The sequence below is a fragment of the Fusarium coffeatum genome (genome assembly GCF_003316985.1).
Source record: "Fusarium coffeatum strain FIESC_28 chromosome Unknown BRIP53273_contig_307, whole genome shotgun sequence".
Taxonomy (NCBI): Eukaryota; Fungi; Ascomycota; class Sordariomycetes; order Hypocreales; family Nectriaceae; genus Fusarium; species Fusarium coffeatum.
The window spans coordinates 38,855-58,410 of record NW_022158096.1 but is presented as its reverse complement, the minus strand read 5'-3'; the positions used below and the strand labels follow the sequence as shown (position 1 = coordinate 58,410).

Here is a 19,556-nt window from a genome sequence, read left to right as displayed (position 1 = left end):
TGACATCCGGATACATACCTATCCAGGATTTTGTTTTATGGAAAGAGAGGCAAGCCTAGGTTCATGTAGATATCGAAATAGCTTACACTATGGATAATCAAACAGAAATGACATGAGCATGGCTAGTCGGAGTGTTAATTACTGTCGTGTCCAGAAGACCTAGTTTGCCTAGTCGATCATCATTGCATAATTTGACGATACGATTCTTAATCATTGAGACGTGACAACCGTGTTCGGAGATGGTACGGAAGACTTACTTACATTTGCGGTGGCGCTCATTTCAGTACTATATGCGTTGCCATATGCGCTACCCAGATATCTCCAACAATGGCTTCAGATGCTACGTGGAGGAACTTGAATACATACGAGCTAAGCTATGCATTTGTGGTATCAGTTATACGAACAACTATCTATGCTCATATCCAGTAGTCCTCTTGTCATTGATCATTCTCCAACTCCTGCAACGGCCATCCCAAAGCGTCTTGCCAGTAACTCCCGAGATGGCCAGCAATGAGGCGTACCAGAAAGGCACCAGAATCCCCAACTAGCCAGACGCGGCGGCATCGATGAAGAAGAACGCCGTAGTATGCTAGGACCAGCAAGGCCTCTGGCCGGTTTTTGCGAACGGTTTCTATATAGTCTTCGCTCAAGACGACAGGGAACGCTGATGCAGCTTGCAAATTCGTGCTTTGAGGCAGGTTACGATAGACGTTGAAAGCCCATTGTAGAGTGTGGGCGGCATTGCTGCATGCCTCAACTGATGCTGGGCTTAGATCGGAGCTTTTTATAAGTTCTATCAACGGAGCGCATTCGTCACCCGTGTCGCCGAGCTCCGCCGCGTTTTTGACCTCAAGAAAGAACTTGGCCAAGGGAGATTCGAGAAGATCGTTGTACCGGTTTGAAGTTGTAGACTTGACACCACGATGTAAGTGAACCGAATTACAGAACCTTTCTATAAAGGCATGAAGGGAAGAACGATATTGAGTAAATGTGTCGTACAGCATATGCAAGCTAAGGAGTGATGAGAAGAGGAACCGGGGGATATAGTGTGCATCGTAGTTAGCCACCTCTTGGGCATCCTTGTTGAAATATGAAAGAGCACGGGTTTGAAGCTCCGTAGCTGTCCGGCGATATGAAGCTGCACTTTCAGGATGCAGCACAGCTAGATGGTCTGCTGATATGGCGAGAAGTTGGTCCAGTGCATAGGGAGCGTGAGAAGACCATTCGAGAGCAACATCAAGAATAGTGTCTAGATTCTCTGCATCCATAATTACTGACTTGCGGAAGTGATGCAATAGTATGAGATGTTTGTTGGTGAAAACGGGCAGAGGCAGAGTTTCTGTCTGTGAAGATGATACAGGTGACTCAGCAAATTCGGGAGCAAAAGCCTCTGTGAAAGAAGGCAGAGTCGTTGAAGGAGCCCGCTCGTTAACATTGACGTTATATCCGAGATATGCTGGTGGCGGTATGGGAGAGGGACGATGTAAAGCCCCTGCACTGGACACGCTATCGACGGGGCTCTGCATTCGACTGCCGTTATTGCTCACACTTAGTAACGGCTCATTGAAGGAGGTAGAGGAAGCCAAGGGCGGATCAGATCGCGCCAGTGATGAGGAATTAGCAGCTGATGGTGCGGCGGAAGGCGGAAAAGAGCATGTTCGCTCACTGACAATGCAGTTACCGCAAGCAGGACGTTTCTCATCGCATTTGATATGCCGTCTCTTACACTCCAAGCAACCATTGCGGGACTTGCGATGGCGTCTTCGGAGCTTGGTCACGGGATTATTGGTCTCATCGTTAGAGTGAGGGTTGGGATGCGGATGCATCGGAAGAAAAAGAAATGTAAGGAAAAAGAAAGGGTGGTAGGGTAGTTCAAGCACAAGGTGTGGTCTGAAGCAAGCAAGAATTGGCTGTTCAGAACAGGTGAGGTCAGATCAGATCAACAGTATCCAACAGCTGTGACTAGGAAGACTAGTACTCCATACTGGTTCAGCTCTTAATTGAGCGTTATGATTGGCTGGTAAAGTCCTTCCAGACAGCAAAACGCGTGCTGATGGTGAAGTACCAACGTTCTTATCGTATTGCTTGGGTTAAGTTTTTAGCTTTTCTCTTGCTAAAATAACGTTACTGGACCTATTTTAGTCATTCGTATATCTGTCTGAGCCACCTTCCATAGTATAATAATAGCATCTACCTAGTTCCTCATCCACAGTAGCGAAGTGTCTTCAGGACGTGAGAATAAAGGGACACAGCCATGCCTCATGATCCATAATGTTTAAAATCCTCATTTCTATGCCAGGTATAACTGAGCCTCCAATGACCTCCATCTCTTAAGACATCTCAATTGACATTGAAAAAACAACCGACCTTTTACAAAGGAATCAAGGCAATATCACCACACAGATAGTCAACCAGACAAGTCTGTTGCCTGCTGGAATAAATTTGCCTGTAGCCCTGCAACCCACTTACACTAGAGCTGGTCTGAATACGCGGTTATCGGTTTCAGTATGAATTTTCGTATTTGGCCTACGTACTATACGCGTATAGAGTAGGTATCTATTTATTAGAACCGGTAGTATAATATTGATGCATAGCTTCGATCCAAGAGCCGCAATATACCCAGGAACAAAAGGCTTCAATCATCAATTGTCTTTTATAAATCCAGAAAGAAACCACTGTAGCAAACAACGGGGTATATTCCTGTCTAATCGTCGAAACCTGCAAACTCATCGTCTTTATCTTTCTTAGCCGCCGTAGCCTCAGCCGCTGCTTTTTCACGATTTTGTCTCCGAACCTCGGCGATCAGGTCGTTCAACTCCATCTGCTTAACCTTCTCGTCGTCCGTCATCTTGGATGTTGCCTCTGCCTCGCGTCGCTTGCGTCGCTTCTCCCTTCGCTCTACTCGTTCGTCTTCCTTCTCATGCTTAGCACTCCAGGCCTCGTTGTTCTTGCGCTTGCGTTTAACCTCCTCTTTCTGAATCTCTTTCTTGGTGCCGGACTTGTCCTCCTCAAGAGCAGCCTTTCTCGCTTGTTCTCGAGTCTTCTCCTTGTAGGCATAATTGTCCCAGTCGATCTCAAGACCGCACATCTTATCGCCTGTCCAGCCCTTGAGTTCGGGCATTCGAGGCATACGGAGTAGTCCCCATGCGTTGCCAAGATCGGCCCAGTCAAGGTCGGCCGCACGGAAGATAGAGGTAGCTTGGTGAGCGCCGTAGCTTCGAGCAAAGCTTACGAATCCCTTTTGGGCCTTATCGAATAAACCCCTGTCTGTCAATACAAGGTCTCTCATCTTCTTCGTGGCTTCAGCAGCATCTTCCTCTGAGGTGATGACAACAGGCTTTTCCAACTTTGCGATTGGTGTTTTGCGAATTTCCAAGAACTGTACATAGTCTTCCTCTCGTCCCGGATGTAACATCACCACTGCCAATCCTTTTCGGCCTGCGCGACCAGCTCGTCCACTGCGGTGGATAAACACTTTGGGATCCGAAGGCGCATCGATTTGAACAACCAGGTCGACTTGTGGAATATCCAATCCACGAGCAGCCAAGTCAGTTGTGAGTAATATTGTGGGAGAAACCGAGTTGAGGAACTTGTTGAAGTTCTTCTCTCGTACTTTAGCTGGGTGCTTTCCGTGTAGAGGTACCAGCGCAAAGCCTTCTGGTAGGATTAGAGGCAGGGTATGTTGGAAATAGTCGACAGCGGCGCACGTAGAAAGAAAGACAATACTCCTTTGAGGTTGTATAGGTAGTTGTCGCAAAAGCTCCGCAAGAGCAGGAAGTTTTTGGCTGGCTGGCTTGACCATGTATGTCATCTGAAGACTAGCAGGCGTTTTTCTATCCTCAAGAATACCACCTCCCTTCATCTTAACCTTAACTTCGATCTTGACAGGGTTTCGCAGACCAACTCGGATGATCTCGCCAACAGCCTCACTCACACTGGCGCTGAAAAGACCAGTCCTTCGTTGTTTCGGCAAATGCGACAAGATCTTCTGTAGGTCAGGCTTGAAACCGAGATCAAGGAGTCGATCGGCTTCATCAAGAACCAGAACTTCGAAGGACGATTGAGGGCAGTGGACGTGGGGCGAAGAGAGGAGCTCGACGAGACGGCCGGGCGAGGATATAAGAACATTAGGGCTGTGTCGAAGGAAGAAGCTAAGATCTTGTGCCGTAGTCGTTGTACCTCCAACTAGCAATTGGGGCACGATGGCGGGCACCATGGTGGAAGGTCGCTTTTCGTCGCCTTTAAGATGGGGAAGGACTTCGGCAGAGGCCTCGTGGAATTGCAGTAAGTTGACAAGAACAGTATGGATCTGGGCAGCCAGTTCACGGGTGGGAGAGACAATGATGGCGGCGACATGATGCTTTTTCGTGGGCTCGCTAAGTCGGAGGAGTTTTTGGACAAGAGGAATAAGGAAAGCAAGGGTTTTTCCACTACCAGTGACGGCCTAGAAATGAGTTAGAATGTCAATCGAACCATAAGTTTACAATTCTAGCCATACCTCGACTACAACATCTTTGTTTCCAAGGAAATGTGGCAGAGTTGCAGCTTGGACGGGCGTCATCTGGTTGAAGCCCATGGTTGCGACGGCATCGCGAATCCAGTCCGCTAGAGGCGGATCAAGGGAATCCCAAGCTCTAGGGCTTCTCTTCTTGGGCTTTTCAGTAGCCATGATCAGCCAACAGTGGACAAGACCAAGGTATGGTTATTATATAAAATAATTAGTTGGACTGTATATCACAGATCCAAGGCGCAACGAGGGGCCGTCTTTGACATCTTTTGCGCGAAACATTTCTTGAAATTTTTATCTTATCACCACGTGCTGATCTTGAGCTGTGGCGTAGTCGATGTGGCTGTGTTCTGCCCGTCTCGGCACGTGCTTAATGAAAGCACTACAGCTCGGATGACGTGGGAATTGACAGTCCCTGAAATGAATGATTTAATCTGGGCTTAAGTTTGGCAGGTGACGTGACATGTTGATTGATTGGAAGAGAGTCTGTCAGACCAGATGGCGGAAGATCCGGAACACAGCACAAGTGCTAGGAGGAACAGCTAATCTTGTTTTTAATTTCATATGCTTGTTCGCGAACGGTTGGTGTTTCCCACCCGCTATTCTTACCAAACCTTTACATGAGGGTATCTTGAAGACCGAGGTTTTCATCCAAAAAGGACCCTCCAGTAGTCCATCACATGCTTCAAACCTGTAATTAGTAGATGTACAGTACAGTGGGCGTGTAAAAGGCGGTGTCCCACTCTAGAGGTTAGGTACCTCTGTATCCGTAGGTCTGAGCAGCGGAATTGAACGCCACAGATACGTATTCCCCAGACCCAGAATGAAGGAAAATCTTCAACCTTACCGTTAAGTTACCTACAACCAACGCCAAATACTGTACTTGTGAGGAGAATACTCGCCCTTCTGCGTTAGTCCTGTACAGTACTGTATCCTCTTTTTTCTCATTTCCAGTGTCACGCGACTTATCTTTGCCCTCGTTGACTCTCGTCTCCTGCTTGTCTCAGCGCCCCCGTCACCTGGAATCAGCCGTCACTCTCACACGCCCAGCTAGTACTGTACTTTCGACTGTACTTTACATGTGTGCGTGCCCCGGTCATCAACGTCTTATATCTCCGAACCCATCATGCGGCGGGGGATACGACCTCCGTTGCATCCTTGTTAATCAATCTGGATTCAATAAATATCCAATCTTCCAAACCGAAAACTCGGCCAAAACGTAGCCCGAGTCCTCCGAAGCGGAAGCGGAATTCGAGTCAGAGTCTGAGCCCGAGTCAGGGTTACGGCAACCAAGACCAACTACATCATCAACATCATCCGCCGCCGCAAGGGCAACAACAACAAGGCCTCGAACATAACGGCCAAACTACACGCCACAGCCATCGAAGGCATAGCCACGGCGACACGGACGATCACTTTCTAGACCCTGGAAAGCGACAACATAATCATCCCGCTCACGGATCCTCCCACTACGACACCCCCGACACCTTCACCATTTCATCTTCATCAGAACCTATCGCGACGGTGCGCTCATCGCGCCGTGATAAACATCTCCACTCTTCAATACCCAATACATTCTGGCCTCCTGGTTTCAACAGTCTTCGACGTATAGTCGTCGGTGCCGTTCGCTGCTCCGCGCTCCCGCCCTTCTGCCTCACCATGTCCTTCCGATCCAAGGTTCCGGAGACGCCCCGCGTCATCTCGCCGAGTCCCACCCCCTCCGAACGTGATGCCTCCGATTACATGGGCCCCGTTACACGTTCCGCGGCCCGGAGACGGACACCCACGCCCCAGCCGCTCCACGAAGAGCTGGATGAGGATATACCTGAACCTCCCGAGTTTCGACGAGCTCGAACCCGCAGCCGCTCTCCGATCGATACAAACGCTGTAACGCGCCTGACAAGGCGGACAAGCACTGCTGCGAAAGCGGGCAAGATGTCCAAGGATACTATTCCTGAAGAACAAGCGTTAGATGGCGCGCTCAACGGTAACGGCAGCGGCAATGGAAAGGCTTCCACATCAAATGGCCACCTTGCGCCTCCTCAGCCTTCAGCACCAACAGGATGGTCATGGCGCGACTTCAGCCGGAGCCCTAGTCCGCTCGGTTTGATTCCTATCCATCGACACTGGAGAACATTTGTGCACAAGCATGAGGTACCCCGCAAGGTGCTGCACGTCTCAATTGGCTTCTTCGTCATTTGGCTTTACGTGACCGGCACTCAGACAACTTCAGTGACGCCTTGGCTCATGTCAGCGCTCATTCCTATCACCACAGTCGACTGGCTCCGACACCGGTACGCTTCTGTCAACCGCTTCTACGTCAAGGCCCTCGGTGCCTTGATGCGCGAGAGCGAATATTCTGGCTGGAACGGTGTTATCTTCTATCTCCTGGGTGCCTGGATTGTTCTTTTCAACTTCCCCAAGGATGTTGGTATTATGAGCGTCCTTCTGCTCAGTTGGTGTGATACTGCTGCCAGTACCTTCGGCCGACTCTGGGGTCGATACACCCCTCGTCTCCGCAAGGGCAAGTCTCTTGCCGGTTCCACCGCCGCCTTTCTTGTGGGCGTTGGCACATCATACTTCTTTTACGGCTGGCTGGTGCCCACCATCGGTCCTTTCCCTGGCGATGAGAACTTCATGTTCAAGGGTATTCTCTCACTGCCCAAGACCATATGCGAGGCTGTTGGCGTTTCGCAGGAACAAACAACTATCTCAGGTGCGGTTGCTCTGGGCGTTATGGGCCTCTGGTCCGGCTTCGTAGCTTCTGCTAGTGAAGTTGTGGATATCTTCGGCTGGGATGACAACCTGACGATTCCCGTCCTTAGTGGTATCGGTATCTGGGGCTTCCTCAAGATTTTCTCATAGACAAGAAACTTTGTCTAGCAGAATGCAGAACCGACCTCTTATGAGCCGAACCCAGCTGTTCTATCAGAGGACGGCTCCTATGAGACATTGAGCAAAAACGCATACACGGAACACGGTAGTCCGACATTGTACATGCATCAGGGGCATGTGTATATACCCTACCCTCACCCCTCGTTTCTCCATCCGTGTCTTCATTTCTTACTCGTTCTTCTTTGTGAAAACATTCATCATTCGACAATGGGACTACTGGAGATCGAGTTCACATATGTCTTTCGAGAACTGAGTTTTTTCTTTGTACTTTTTGAGCTAAGCTTGTGAGATGGAAACGATGCGTGGTAGAGACAGGGGAAACCAATCCACCTTAGTAAAAAAAAATCGACATGAATATCCGCTTTGGGTACATGGCCGCGAACCTTGGTTTTACGCTTGCATGTGGTGTTACATCGGGAGAATATATATCTATTCCTTTGGGCGATAGCAGGGACGCTTTGGAATAGAACATGGAGCGGGAACGGCATGGGCATGGGCATGGTCGGGTGTGATATCTTGGTTACAAGTAGACAGGACGGGACTCTATGGGTATCTTAGTTAGATCATGAGACGAAACGCATCTCTTTTCTGCGATCAACTCGAAAATCATGACATCCTGTGACGAACAATTTGGTCGCGCCACATTTGACGTCTGTTGTACGAAGGCTGTACGGCATTTCGTATTGCTCACCTCCCTGCTCAACGGTCTAGTTAATACATGGGTTCCACGAAGTATCCAAGCTAGGAATTCCGGTGATGCTTATCACTTGGGCTGAAGTATGTTTCACCACGTTCAAGGCTGTACAAAGTGAATAAGATGAGCAGAAGAGTTTCGGATGCCAATCATCCGGGATTGGACAAGTTGTACAGAAATGTTTAAGAAGTTTCTTTTTTGGTATCTCGGAGGAATTACCCTGGGCATGATTTTGTCTCTCGGTTATGTCCGGTCGTTGAAGACGGACTTACACGACAGCCATCATGACGGCGGGGAGAGTGGGAGTTGGAGTGGGAGTCGAGTCGAGTCGAGTCGAGTCGCTCAATGCTGGGGGCGAGTTCTGCTTAGAAGATGGTTGCCTACGTCACGAATTATCAGACAAGTAAGATGGTTTTGAGATATTTCCTAGGCAAACTCCTTCTGCATTGGGTAAATAGCTGGGTAGATTGGAATGGATATCAATTGCTCTCTCGGCAAAGCCTCATGTTCATCGCATACCGTTCACACCATCTTGTTGAAAAGAGAAAAAAAATCCATCTACTTTGCATCTCTCTTTAAAACTGCCATCCTATGAAATGGTGCCCCATCATCAAGCCCCCCTGTACAGAGTCGCATCTTCCCCTCCGTGTGCCTGGGCCACGCCTTGCCGCACACAACGGCGCTGAGTTGTCCGTGCGTGGTGGAGGGTATCAAAAACAGGGGAGGCGTGTAAATCCAAGTACAGTCAGTAGTAGCTAGGTATGTACTAGGTTTATAATGTCTCATGGTATGTAATGTACGCTTGGACAACTATGTTGCAATAAGGATTTTCTGTTTGTAACTTGCTCAGTTTTTACCGAGTAGGTTGAAAATGAGAAGAGAATGTCATGATCAACCGCCGCCAATGGTCTCCTGGTGGACTAGACATGTGGATGCGCTCTTAGAAAACGACACCTGCCCTGCCCTGCCATGCAAATGCAATGCGATGCGATGCGATGCACTGCAGCAAGAAAGCACTCGGCTTCTTGTGGAGGAACAAGCCGTCCATGTCTCGATTTCCCCCCAATCTCGACGAATCTGGCGTTAGTATTCGGCTCCAGTCATCATCTACAGGTTCATCTCGTGGCCTTTACCTCAAATTGATCAATGTGAGGCGGGCAGATCAGACGACTCCAGTGGACTCTAGAAGCAAGTCATCAAAGCACAGCAGTTTGAGCTCGAACTGACGTACAGCTTCCAGCGCAGGGCTCGCAAGTCATGCCACCTAGGTGATGGATCTCGGGTTTGATGGTAGGACTTGCCATTTAAACCGTATCAAGATGCGATCACCAGGGGCCTTGTACAGCTAATGGGATCGCGAGACGCTGGAACAGGGAACACGCTCATTGATACCGATGATTATCGGCCGTAGTGCAAAGGCATTCCAAGTCCGAGGACGCAGTACCGGTGAGACCGGAGAGCAATTCACTGTGCTTCGCGATTAAAGCAGCTGTCCGCATCGGATGTGCATGAGCCGTGACAGCTTCTGAGAGCTTAGTGATGACTTCCTATTGTGAAGGGCGGATAGCCACAGTGACCGTTGGAAGACGTGTCACGGTGGCTTCAAGTACCATGGACATGGGCAGAGCATACAAGGCGTTGTTGCTGCAGATTCCAGGACTGCCACCGTTGAGTTGCAACCTTGAAGCTGCACAGAAACGGGGCGTCCTCTCCATTCGTAGGTGTCAGTCAACCGGACGGACCATAGTGTGGAGTTTCAGTCCCAACCAACGGTTTTCGACACAGTTGCAGGGCTTAGGTCCATTGCGGACAAAGCATATGGTTTCTTGATATATGTTGAATGATAATATCGCCTGAAAACATCAATGGCAAGTGCAACAGTGGCTGCTGGCATGTCTCATGGCATAGGCTATCATGAGACATTCCAAGACGACAGGGAAGCTTGGTAGGCCAGTACTATTGTAGGCCATTGAGATTCCATTGTCATGGAAAGAGCCTGGAAATCACGATTGGTTATGTCACACTTTAGTGCTCATGATGCTGACTCCCGGAGCTGTTAAACGAACCGTATCGTTGCAACTGAATCGAAAGGCGATTGATGAACCACAAATCTGTCAGGGTAATGCTCTTCACTATCAGTAAGTCCTAAGTCAAGAGACTCAACCCGAACGGATCTTCAGGCATATACCCTGTCACAGCAGTCCTGAATCAACTGTGCCATTACTCACCAACTACCTAGATTGATGTGGTAGATGGTGGACCTCGCATTCTGCCCTGTGGTTAGTGTTCGTTAGTAAGAAAGCGGGGGAGGGGCGAGTAGAGGTAGAGAAAGATAGAATACCCGTTGCAATGGATGCAATCATGACACTTTGTCCGAACATTGTCCAATTAGAAACCAAGAGGAACTGACCGTTCTTTCTACTTTTTCTCATGTTCGCATTAAGTCAAGTGTGCTTAGTAGGAGGTCGAACTGAACGAGGACGCAGAGGACATAACCCAGAGAAATCGTAGATGAAGCATTAAGAAAGGTCATGTTATAGTGGTGATAGTGGATCCATGGAGTTGTGTCTAAGAGCTGTGGGCTTGCAGTGGTACAAAGTTCAACGATTGAGTCAATAGTCGCGCGAATTGAACCCATGCTATACGTAGATGAATGGTCGATGAGGCTCTGCGTAATTGGGAAGAAGAAAAAAATTGATATGGCACGTGAAACATTTGGGAGTAGCCAGAAGTAAAAAGCAAATTCAGCCAAGAATGGTGACAGATGGCAGGATGGACGGAACGTCCTGTCCTGGCCCTGCCTGGTCGGCTCAGCCTGTGCTGCCATCAGAGATACCTACCTGGTCGTTAAACCACACGCACCTTCCCCCCACCATCCACCACCCTCTCCTTGGTCTTCTATTCCGCCTTAGTTAAGGTTCTTTGGAGGCTTCTAATACGTGCTACGTATTGGATTGCTCCTGCCAAACCTACCTTATGGCACACCATTCCAGGAAAGGTCCTCAAGCAGGGCAGGTGTGAGAGAGAGAAAGAGAGGAGACCCTGACCCCCCATCAATTGGATTGACTGACCCCTCGATCGGGTCCCTGGAATTCAGTACCGTCCCTTGTCTACCTAATGTCAATCAATCCTTTCCATCCCACCGTCACAACAACGTCTGGTAATTATCTTGACAACGCATCAACTCCTTACTGTACTCTCCTGTACAATTGCAGAGAGCAATAATGCCAGAAATTGCCCGACCTGCTGCAGCTCTACCCGACCCGCCGCCTTGCGTTCGCTTCTCAACCCACACCCTGTCAACTATTTCTCGTGGACCAATCCTCGCCTAGTCCATTGCATGGTGTCTATCTTGACCATCGCAGCGCATCGCCTCTTCTCCTCTTCTCGACACGTCTGAGCTTTTCTGGTTAAAACGCCGAACGACGAGGAAAATGCAATTGGATGGGGGGGTGTAGGCAGATTTGCGCTTGGCTCAGAGCTTCAAGATGAAAAATCCAATGCTGCTTTTCCATCAACTTCGCCTTTTTGGCTTTACTTAGCGTCAGCGCGCTTGTTTGCGACTCTCTCCGCTCCGTCTCGTCTCCATCCACGGTGCTGCCTGCTCCCCTGCAACAGGGAACCAGACGCAGTTCTAATGCATGCCAAAATTACACAGCGGATACAATCAGGAATTCTGCAGTTTCCGGTATCCGCAACGTTTCCACGCAGTTTCTCCTTGCTCAAAAAGCTGAAACTTGATATGGCGGTGGAATGCCAAGAGGCTTATAGGCGGTTGGTGATCTCTCACTGATATCCGTTTACACGGTGAGGCAACCAATGTCTTTTTTCTTGACGCCCACCACCCAATGTTACCCGCTACTCCAAAAGGTATCGGAAGCCGGCCGATTCAGATGTATTCTGTATGGTACAGATATGCCTTGTGAGGGTGTGGGCATCGGTGTCTACTTTACTGTCCTTGCCTAGGTCCATCTAGCCTACTGTCCAACCAGTCAGCGTCAGTCCCATCGTTCGTTGCGTTGTCCGTTTGGCTCTTTCTTACCACGATCCATCTGCCTGCTTTCAGTACGCTACAGTCTCGTACTAGTTATCGCCAAAAAGCAGCAAGCCAGCCTAGTTTACGCCAGCCATGTCCCTCACGTCACTCGACCACGAACCCAAGCCAAGAGTGGCCTCGACTTGCCTCCTCCGCTGCCCAACTACCGAGTTATTGTACTTCTACGCTCAGACGGCCGACACTACAGTTCTCAACAGGCCAGTCAAGCAAATATCGGTGGGAAACCGCACCGATCGCTTTTTTGCCCCAAGACAAGTTCTACACATGGTTCTTATCCCTTCTCAACACTTGGGCCCAAGGGCTAGTGCAGCCACTGGTGTCTGTTGATGGGCCCGGGTATGCATGGCATCTTAGCAACATCTCACTTTCTTTTGCCCTTCGACTGGTAGATTGTACTTTACGGTCTAGTTCGGCCCCTTCCACGCTGGGTTTTCTCTCGGTCTCCGCTCCAGCACACAGATATGTATACTCTTTCCATGAATCAATTATTCATTGGCACATGCATCGTCATGTCCCTGTCTGGCGCCTTTGGCACAGAGCCATTGCCCTTTCAAGCACATATCCCAGTCTTACTCTTGGATTTGTCCGGTAGATGTCACTTTGACCTCAATGTGGTCTCCATTTTTTCCAATTTCTTAATTGTTACATCTTACATCTATGATTGCGGTCTTTGCTCTCGGCATATGCACATGCCCTTGCTCATCCTAGACTGGTCTTGTTACACTCAGCCAACGGCGTAGCTCAAGGCCGTTTACAATTTTAACGTCACTGCATTGCTCAAGCAGAGACCCTGAAGCGTGTTGAAGCCACACGCTTTTGTTTTATTTTACTCTTGTCATATTCGAAAGATTCGTTCTCTAACTTCACCCTCCCCGTAAAGCCCTATCTTGACCATGTTTTCCCACTCTTCTCTTTCGTTGGTCCGGTTGTCAACCAGCCATACGTTCGGGTACTGTCTGTACCATTTCATAACCCTCCCAAGACTCCTTTGCCGCTCCTAACCCCCCTAGTCGCCCTCCTAGCAGTCCTAGTTTTGAAGGTTTGTTACCTTGTCGTCGCTCTCCGTGATGGCCCACACCTCTGCATCTCGTTGTGATCGTCTCGTCTAGTCCCTCGATCACCTCTCTACCATGCCATTATCCTGCCGCATCCCATTGCACGCCCTCGTGGGCGGGGCTTTTACCTGTTGACGAATCGTTTTGGGATGAGTTATCCTGAAGTTGTTCCGGTTTGGCAGCGGAGGGTCTCTGAAAAAGTATAAAAAGGCCAGAGTTGATCAAGTTGAAGGTTTATTCTTCTTCCTTTCTCATCACTTCTCAATCAACTTCAAACTCGAAGCCTCAGCTTACTCAGTACTCACACCAAGTCTCTTTGACTTGCTGTCTTGATATACAACTATTCTACCTCAAAGTGAGCTTTACTTGTTCAAAGTCAACTTGGCATTGAACCATCACCCAAACCACCTCTCGAAATAGTCAATTGGCATAAACACAACTTCCTCCCTTCTCAAATCACCATGTCTTCCCACTACACTTCTGCGGGCTACTCCATGCCTCTTCCCGTTCCCTCTAAGGGCTCCCACTACCCCACCTACAGTCAATATTCCGTCTCGCCTCCGGAATGTGATGACTCGGTTAGCTCTGCCTCGGGCATCCCCTCTTACAGCAATGGTGGATACTCGGCTACCTCGTCCGGCTACACATACTCTGGCGGATACGGCGACTATGAGAGCACTCGCTCTGCTAGTGGCGTGGACTTCCAGGAGTACATGCAGGACCGCTTTGCCAACTCGTTTGACCCAATTCCTCTTGACCGCAGCATGGCCATGCAGGCTCAGACGTAAGTGGACCTATCCCAACCATTTTTCATGATCGCCGCGACAGATCCCTGTTTGTGTGTCGGTAAACTCATGGAAAATGCACTCGCTTGCCGTAGCCGGCTTGCAAGGTTCTTTTAACACCGTACTAACTCGTTGACAGATCCGGAAAGATGAATGCCAAACACAGAGAGCTCATGGAGCTACAGAAGAAGGCACAAGCTCGCCTTGCAAAGACACGCGAGCGCTTCCAGGAGGGTATGCGCGACGCCCATGAGGTTCGCAGCGACCTTGAGTGGACACAAAAGAAAGTTGGGTAAGTCGGATTTGATACAATGCATTCTTGTCAGATTGTTACAAACCCAATCTGTGGTTTGTCCATTCTAGCGAGTTCAATTTGCATCATTCATGGATTTGTAACATGGCGACTAACCAATTGCCATAGTTCGCTGAAGACAAAGGCTTCTCGCAAGCACGGCAAGGAGTACAGCAAGGCTCGCGCCCGATACCCGTCGCCTGAGAACTAGATTCTTTTCAGAATCAACTTTGGAGCGGCATCTTTACTTTAACGACAAAATTATCATCTAGCGAGCAACTTTTATCTCATGACCAACTTACTCAACTTTCGCACATAAAATATGTTTCTGCGAAAAGAACGCCCGATTGGATTTTTGGTATTTCAACAATGATTTTCTTTTGTACTTAATATCGCGAATTTCGCATTTGCCAGGACACCCTCATATTTGACCTGCATGAACGAGTAGTTCATGCAGGGGGAATGGGAGGTGACGTTGGAATCAGGGGCACTAAGCGCGGCAAATTGAGCCGCTTGACGCGAGGTGCCTTGCTGCTTTTAACACAAACGACAGGGCAGGTGTGCAGACGGCTTTTAGCCAGGAACGCCAGCCTTGTGGCTACTGGAGCCAGTGTGGGGGAAACACACAGAGAAAGCGGAAATGGGCGGCTGTTTCACGACTTATGGCTTATGATTGGATGAACTGGACGACCTAGGGGCGGTTGTTAAAAGTACGCCTCCTCCCAAGCGTCTGTGGGGGTGCCAGGGGATAGCGTCAGCAGGTTGGCATCAAAACATGATGTGTCGGCACCGATCGCTGCATGGGCGATGGGTTAGGAAGCATCTCTGGGGTGTGGGTGACGCGGGACCAGCCGAGGACTGCAACGTCGTCCGACTTATCGGTTTTGCCGAGGGGCGTGTATTGAGTGATAACCCTGGAAACCACGGAACCAAGACGATGACGGGATGGAGAATAGCAGCGGGTTTGTAAAGCAGTGTATTTGAGACGCTTGCCCTAATCAGGGGAGGCAGTGATGTGAAAGGATCTCCATTGGGTAACACGGGGGAATGAAGAGCTGATGGAGCCGTCTTGGGCAAGGCAAGGGTCTGTGAGAACGTTTTCTTTGTGGGTATCTCGACCGGAGTACGGAGTCTTCTACCAGTTCTCGTAGCAAGCAACATCTTATTTCCCCTCTTTGACAGACGGCGTGTTCCCGGAACTAATTGATGTGATAACCCCCCCGTAGATGTGATTGACCTGCTCCCCACACCCCTCCGGTCCATCCTGAGCCAGTGTGAGGGAGGTAGCGCATGTGGTTTGAGGTATGCTGGTGTAGTAAGTTGCCGTCCCGTTGTCCTGGTGCTTTGAGGTTGGAGGATCCCTGTCTAAGATCACGTGTTGGTGCACGTGATATGTGATCATATATCAAATCCTGTGGTAATGACCAAGCCAGAGCAAGGAAGCGTGCCGGTGCTCCAAGACATCAAACGATGTGACTTGACTTGGATACCCAGGCGGTATATGGGCGCGGTTCGAGCCGTTCCTCTTTGAGGATCACACCGGTCAATATCTTGATAACTCAAGCCGCCGCATCTGTTGTCGCCACAACGTTGTCGTTCTTCCGGACGATCCACGTTCCCTGTGTCGTCAAACCGCGGGCTTTCTCGATTCTCTCCCATGGATTCTCGTTAGATAGGTGATCGTAGTATCCAATATACCAAGTATCCCTGCGCTCATGGGCGACCGAATCTTGGCCCTGGCGTGGTATCAGCGCTGGTGCAGGCCGTTGAGGCAGACCAGCTGGGCGCACTTGCGCGGGGGCTTTTTGTTCAGATGCATCATCCTTTGAGTCGTCCTCGTCATCAAGGGCAATCTCATCCGTGTTAGAGGGGGTACCCAAGGCTGTGGAGTTTGCGCCGGTTGCAGAAGACTTTGATGGCAGTGCTGCATCTGCGTTTGGGTTGTATCTACGACGCTTTGAGGGTGGTGAAGCAGCGCCGAAGGATGAGAAGCCCATCTGAGCCATAAGGGCTTCGTCGACAGCTTCGACGTCGTTGTCTGAGGGGTCCATCTTGGATGGGTGGGCCCGGCTGCAGTCTCAGAAATCTATGACTGTGGTGATATTCGATGTGACAGGCGTTTTAATTATGTTTGGGCAATGCCATGTCGACAGTGGATGAGATGGAAGTCGAGTGAAACTGAGACGGGATGAAAAAGAATGAGGCGCGTTTGGCGTAAATGGAATATGGGGTTAAGGCGTAGTGGAATTGTGGCTGTCGGGCATCGATTGTGGCTTGACACCCTGTAACTTACATATCGCCCTGGGTAGGGAAGCCGAATGCCGGCATTTGAGAGGAACAAGGGTTGCCAAAAAAAAGACATTGTTTTTATGCTGAACAGCATAATTAGGTATCTTCTATTCTCGACAGAGCACCAGATATACAGTAATACGTCCATAGGGGTTACTTCAATGCGTCGGCATTATAAACAGTTAAATCTGACTCTGCTCACTGACATTCGAGATGAAGACGGAAAATAAGTGACATCAGACTGATGACCAAGGGTAGTCAAACATAAAAGAGCCAGGATAATTTATGCAGTGCTAGGAGCATTCGGAGCATTAGACGAAAACCAGCGAATGAAAATAATCTTTACCTACTGCTTGTGTGACGGATCTGCGGCTTCTGAAGCCTGGCGTGTTTCATTCCTCGGGTGAGATAAAATTAGGTAGTACCAGACCAGACAAGGCCCTTTGTTGAGCTTGAATTTTCATGTGAACTTTTCTTGCTTTTTTCTTTCTTCTTTCTCCATCTTCTTCTTCTCTATTCTTTCCTTACCTAGTTTGATCACTCTCCATCGCATCTCATAAGCTCCAATCTATATCCCAGACTAAGATCTGCGCTGTTATTCAGATCTACCTACACTAAATCAACTACATCACCATTATGGCGGAACAAAAACCCATCAAGCTCAACCCTCCGACCAAGTACAGCCCATCCACCAAGAACTCTCCTCCTGTAGACCCTCCCACTCTCGATTGGATTACGACGACATGGTCCGTTACGCACTCAACACTCTCCATGTGGCGCGATGCCCGTAACGTGCGCATCACATACAAAATGCTCCCAGGAACCTCAGATGGCCGCCCTCGCATCGACGACCTCGTCGAGTATGAGCCCCTATCCAAGGATGGCACCCTCAAGACCGTTGAGGGCGTCGATACCCAGGCTTCTTCTATCGGCTGGGACTGGCGTGGCAAGGGGTGGCTGTCCATTGTCCACACTCACTGGGAGCTACTGGGCTGGGGCGAAGTTGTCACTGCAGAGGGCGTGAAGGAGAGGTGGGCAGTTACTTGGTTTGCACCAACGATATTTACCAAGGAGGGAGTTGACATTTACTGTGATCGAAAAGAGGGTTTGAGTGAAGCGACTTACGCAAGGGTTTTGGAGGCTTTGAAAGGATCCGAGTCCAAGAAGGTTGCTGAGTTGGTTGAGACCCATATGCAGCCTGTTGAGATCAGACTACCTTGGGTTGAGAACTGAACTTGCTGTATCTAATTTTGGTTTATGAGAGGGGGATGAATACTTAATAGCTTGGTTAGCATATTTTTTAAGAGTTTGGCTGCAATATACCCTATGATCTAAGATCAACTACAACATACCTACACACATCAAATACAGCACCAGTTTTCTACCTTCCCAAATTGTCCTCGCAAATTACCTTCGATAAGCCGGGCACGGTTGCGGAGGTAAAAGATATAACTTGATTTCACAAGAAAAACGTGTTATCACAGCATAGAGTGCATGACGGTTTCTCCACGACCTTGGACGTATTATCGGTAGCCTCATCTGTTTTATCGAAATGAATCTATTTCATGAAATGGCATAAAGAGTGGCCAAAAGGGTATCATGCAATGCTATTGTGGTTCATGACGACTCTGTCGTCGTTCGTGGTCCTCTCTCTCGAGACCGCAGATCTCGTTTATCACGAGACTCTTTGTCATATCTCCCACTCCGCTCCCTTCGGGCTTCGCCCTCATCATGGCGCCTTCTCTCATGCCGAGATCGCTCTCTGTCATGATGCTCATATTTCTGGGTCCGCGAATCTTGTTTTCGCTCACCATCATTCCGTCGCTCTCTGGATGGGTGTCTTCGCTCGCGGCGGTCCCGCGATCTTTCCCGTTCACGGTCACGATCTCTGCTTCTGTTTCGTTCTCTACTATATTCCCTACCTTCATGTCTCCGTCGTTTCTTCTCACGATGTCGTTCATCCCGGCGCATCTTCTTCAACTCCTCTTCTCTTTCTTGTTGGAAACGTTTTCTGTCCTGTTTCAGCTCCCGAATTTTTGATGCTCCCTGTTTCATCATAGCCAGAGGATCATTAGATACAATGCGTTTGGCATCTCTTTCCTTTCGGTTTGGATCCTGATTGCCCCATACATCTTTTGAAGAAGCATCAGGGGCTGCAGCATCAGATTGTGAATACCATGGCCGCATAGCACCATCCTTCCCTGCCGCATTTGTGAAGCGCATCATATACTGGTCTTCGTAGCTTTGTTTCTTCTTCTTTGCTTCTTTCTCGGCCTCTTCATTCTTCTCTGCGTGCGCCCTTGACTTCTCATCGCCTAGCAAATCAATATGTCCATTGCGGTCCATAATCGGCGCCGAGCTCGTATTTTTACGCTCAAGTTCAGTTCTTACGAGAGTTGAACTATCATTCTCCCTGGCTATCCGCATTTCGAAATCGGTATCGTCTTCGCCGGGTCGCTTTCGTTTTCGTCGCATGCCGCCTTTATGCGAGGCATCGTGATTACGACCGGAGGGCTCATCTGGTCTGTGTGGCTCTGGTTCTTCAATGTGCGGAGGTTCTTCACCGCGTAGAATGGCTAGTCGGCGTTGGGCATCAATCTCCTGCATACGCTGCTCTTCCCCTTCCTCGGCGGCCTTTGCGGCAGCTTCATCGCGACGGACGCGCGCGATGTTGTCGGCATTGTAGACGTTCCACGACTTTTTCCCTAGCAGATGACTATAATTCGGTTAGAGTTGCGCGCCAGCGTTGTTGGGTTGTCCTACTTACAGTGGCATCTTGAGAGTTGGTGTGAAAGGAAAGAACTAAACATCGAGCCTCGGTGCAGAAGCTCTCCGTCCGGAATGCGGGGCCGAAGATGACATAGGTACTACTAACTAAGGTACTGTAAGCCCCTGATAATGAATGCGTATTGCCCCTCCATTCATCAGCGTCCTGTCATGTCCTGTTCTCCTAATCATGAGGTAAGTTTGTACAAAGCTCAA

At 49.3% G+C, this 19,556-nt stretch overlaps 7 protein-coding genes across 7 annotated transcripts; 3 read left to right on the top strand and 4 right to left on the bottom strand.

Moving 5' to 3' along the window:
- Nucleotides 1–437: 437 nt before the first annotated feature.
- On the bottom strand, nucleotides 438–1,826 carry FIESC28_10424 (uncharacterized protein; the record flags this gene model as incomplete). Its single annotated transcript, XM_031164556.1, has 1 exon — nucleotides 438–1,826. The coding sequence occupies one exon, from the start codon at nucleotides 1,824–1,826 to the stop codon at nucleotides 438–440; it is 1,389 nt and encodes a 462-aa protein (XP_031011382.1).
- An 878-nt stretch (nucleotides 1,827–2,704) lies between these two features.
- On the bottom strand, nucleotides 2,705–4,669 carry FIESC28_10423 (uncharacterized protein; the record flags this gene model as incomplete). The annotated part of the gene is made up of 2 exons (XM_031164555.1): nucleotides 2,705–4,444; nucleotides 4,499–4,669. The coding sequence occupies 2 exons, from the start codon at nucleotides 4,667–4,669 to the stop codon at nucleotides 2,705–2,707; spliced, it is 1,911 nt and encodes a 636-aa protein (XP_031011381.1).
- A 1,497-nt stretch (nucleotides 4,670–6,166) lies between these two features.
- FIESC28_10422 (uncharacterized protein) lies at nucleotides 6,167–7,372 on the top strand (the record flags this gene model as incomplete). Its single annotated transcript, XM_031164554.1, has 1 exon — nucleotides 6,167–7,372. The coding sequence occupies one exon, from the start codon at nucleotides 6,167–6,169 to the stop codon at nucleotides 7,370–7,372; it is 1,206 nt and encodes a 401-aa protein (XP_031011380.1).
- Nucleotides 7,373–13,669: 6,297 nt separating this feature from the next.
- On the top strand, nucleotides 13,670–14,496 carry FIESC28_10421 (uncharacterized protein; the record flags this gene model as incomplete). Its single annotated transcript, XM_031164553.1, has 3 exons — nucleotides 13,670–13,992; nucleotides 14,133–14,285; nucleotides 14,415–14,496. The coding sequence occupies 3 exons, from the start codon at nucleotides 13,670–13,672 to the stop codon at nucleotides 14,494–14,496; spliced, it is 558 nt and encodes a 185-aa protein (XP_031011379.1).
- A 1,348-nt stretch (nucleotides 14,497–15,844) lies between these two features.
- On the bottom strand, nucleotides 15,845–16,336 carry FIESC28_10420 (uncharacterized protein; the record flags this gene model as incomplete). Its single annotated transcript, XM_031164552.1, has 1 exon — nucleotides 15,845–16,336. One exon carries the CDS (start codon nucleotides 16,334–16,336, stop codon nucleotides 15,845–15,847), a length of 492 nt encoding a protein of 163 aa, XP_031011378.1.
- An 874-nt stretch (nucleotides 16,337–17,210) lies between these two features.
- Nucleotides 17,211–17,807, top strand: FIESC28_10419 (uncharacterized protein; the record flags this gene model as incomplete). Its single annotated transcript, XM_031164551.1, has 1 exon — nucleotides 17,211–17,807. The coding sequence occupies one exon, from the start codon at nucleotides 17,211–17,213 to the stop codon at nucleotides 17,805–17,807; it is 597 nt and encodes a 198-aa protein (XP_031011377.1).
- Nucleotides 17,808–18,181: 374 nt separating this feature from the next.
- Nucleotides 18,182–19,349, bottom strand: FIESC28_10418 (uncharacterized protein; the record flags this gene model as incomplete). The annotated part of the gene is made up of 3 exons (XM_031164550.1): nucleotides 18,182–18,438; nucleotides 18,497–19,290; nucleotides 19,342–19,349. The coding sequence occupies 3 exons, from the start codon at nucleotides 19,347–19,349 to the stop codon at nucleotides 18,182–18,184; spliced, it is 1,059 nt and encodes a 352-aa protein (XP_031011376.1).
- Nucleotides 19,350–19,556: the final 207 nt, after the last annotated feature.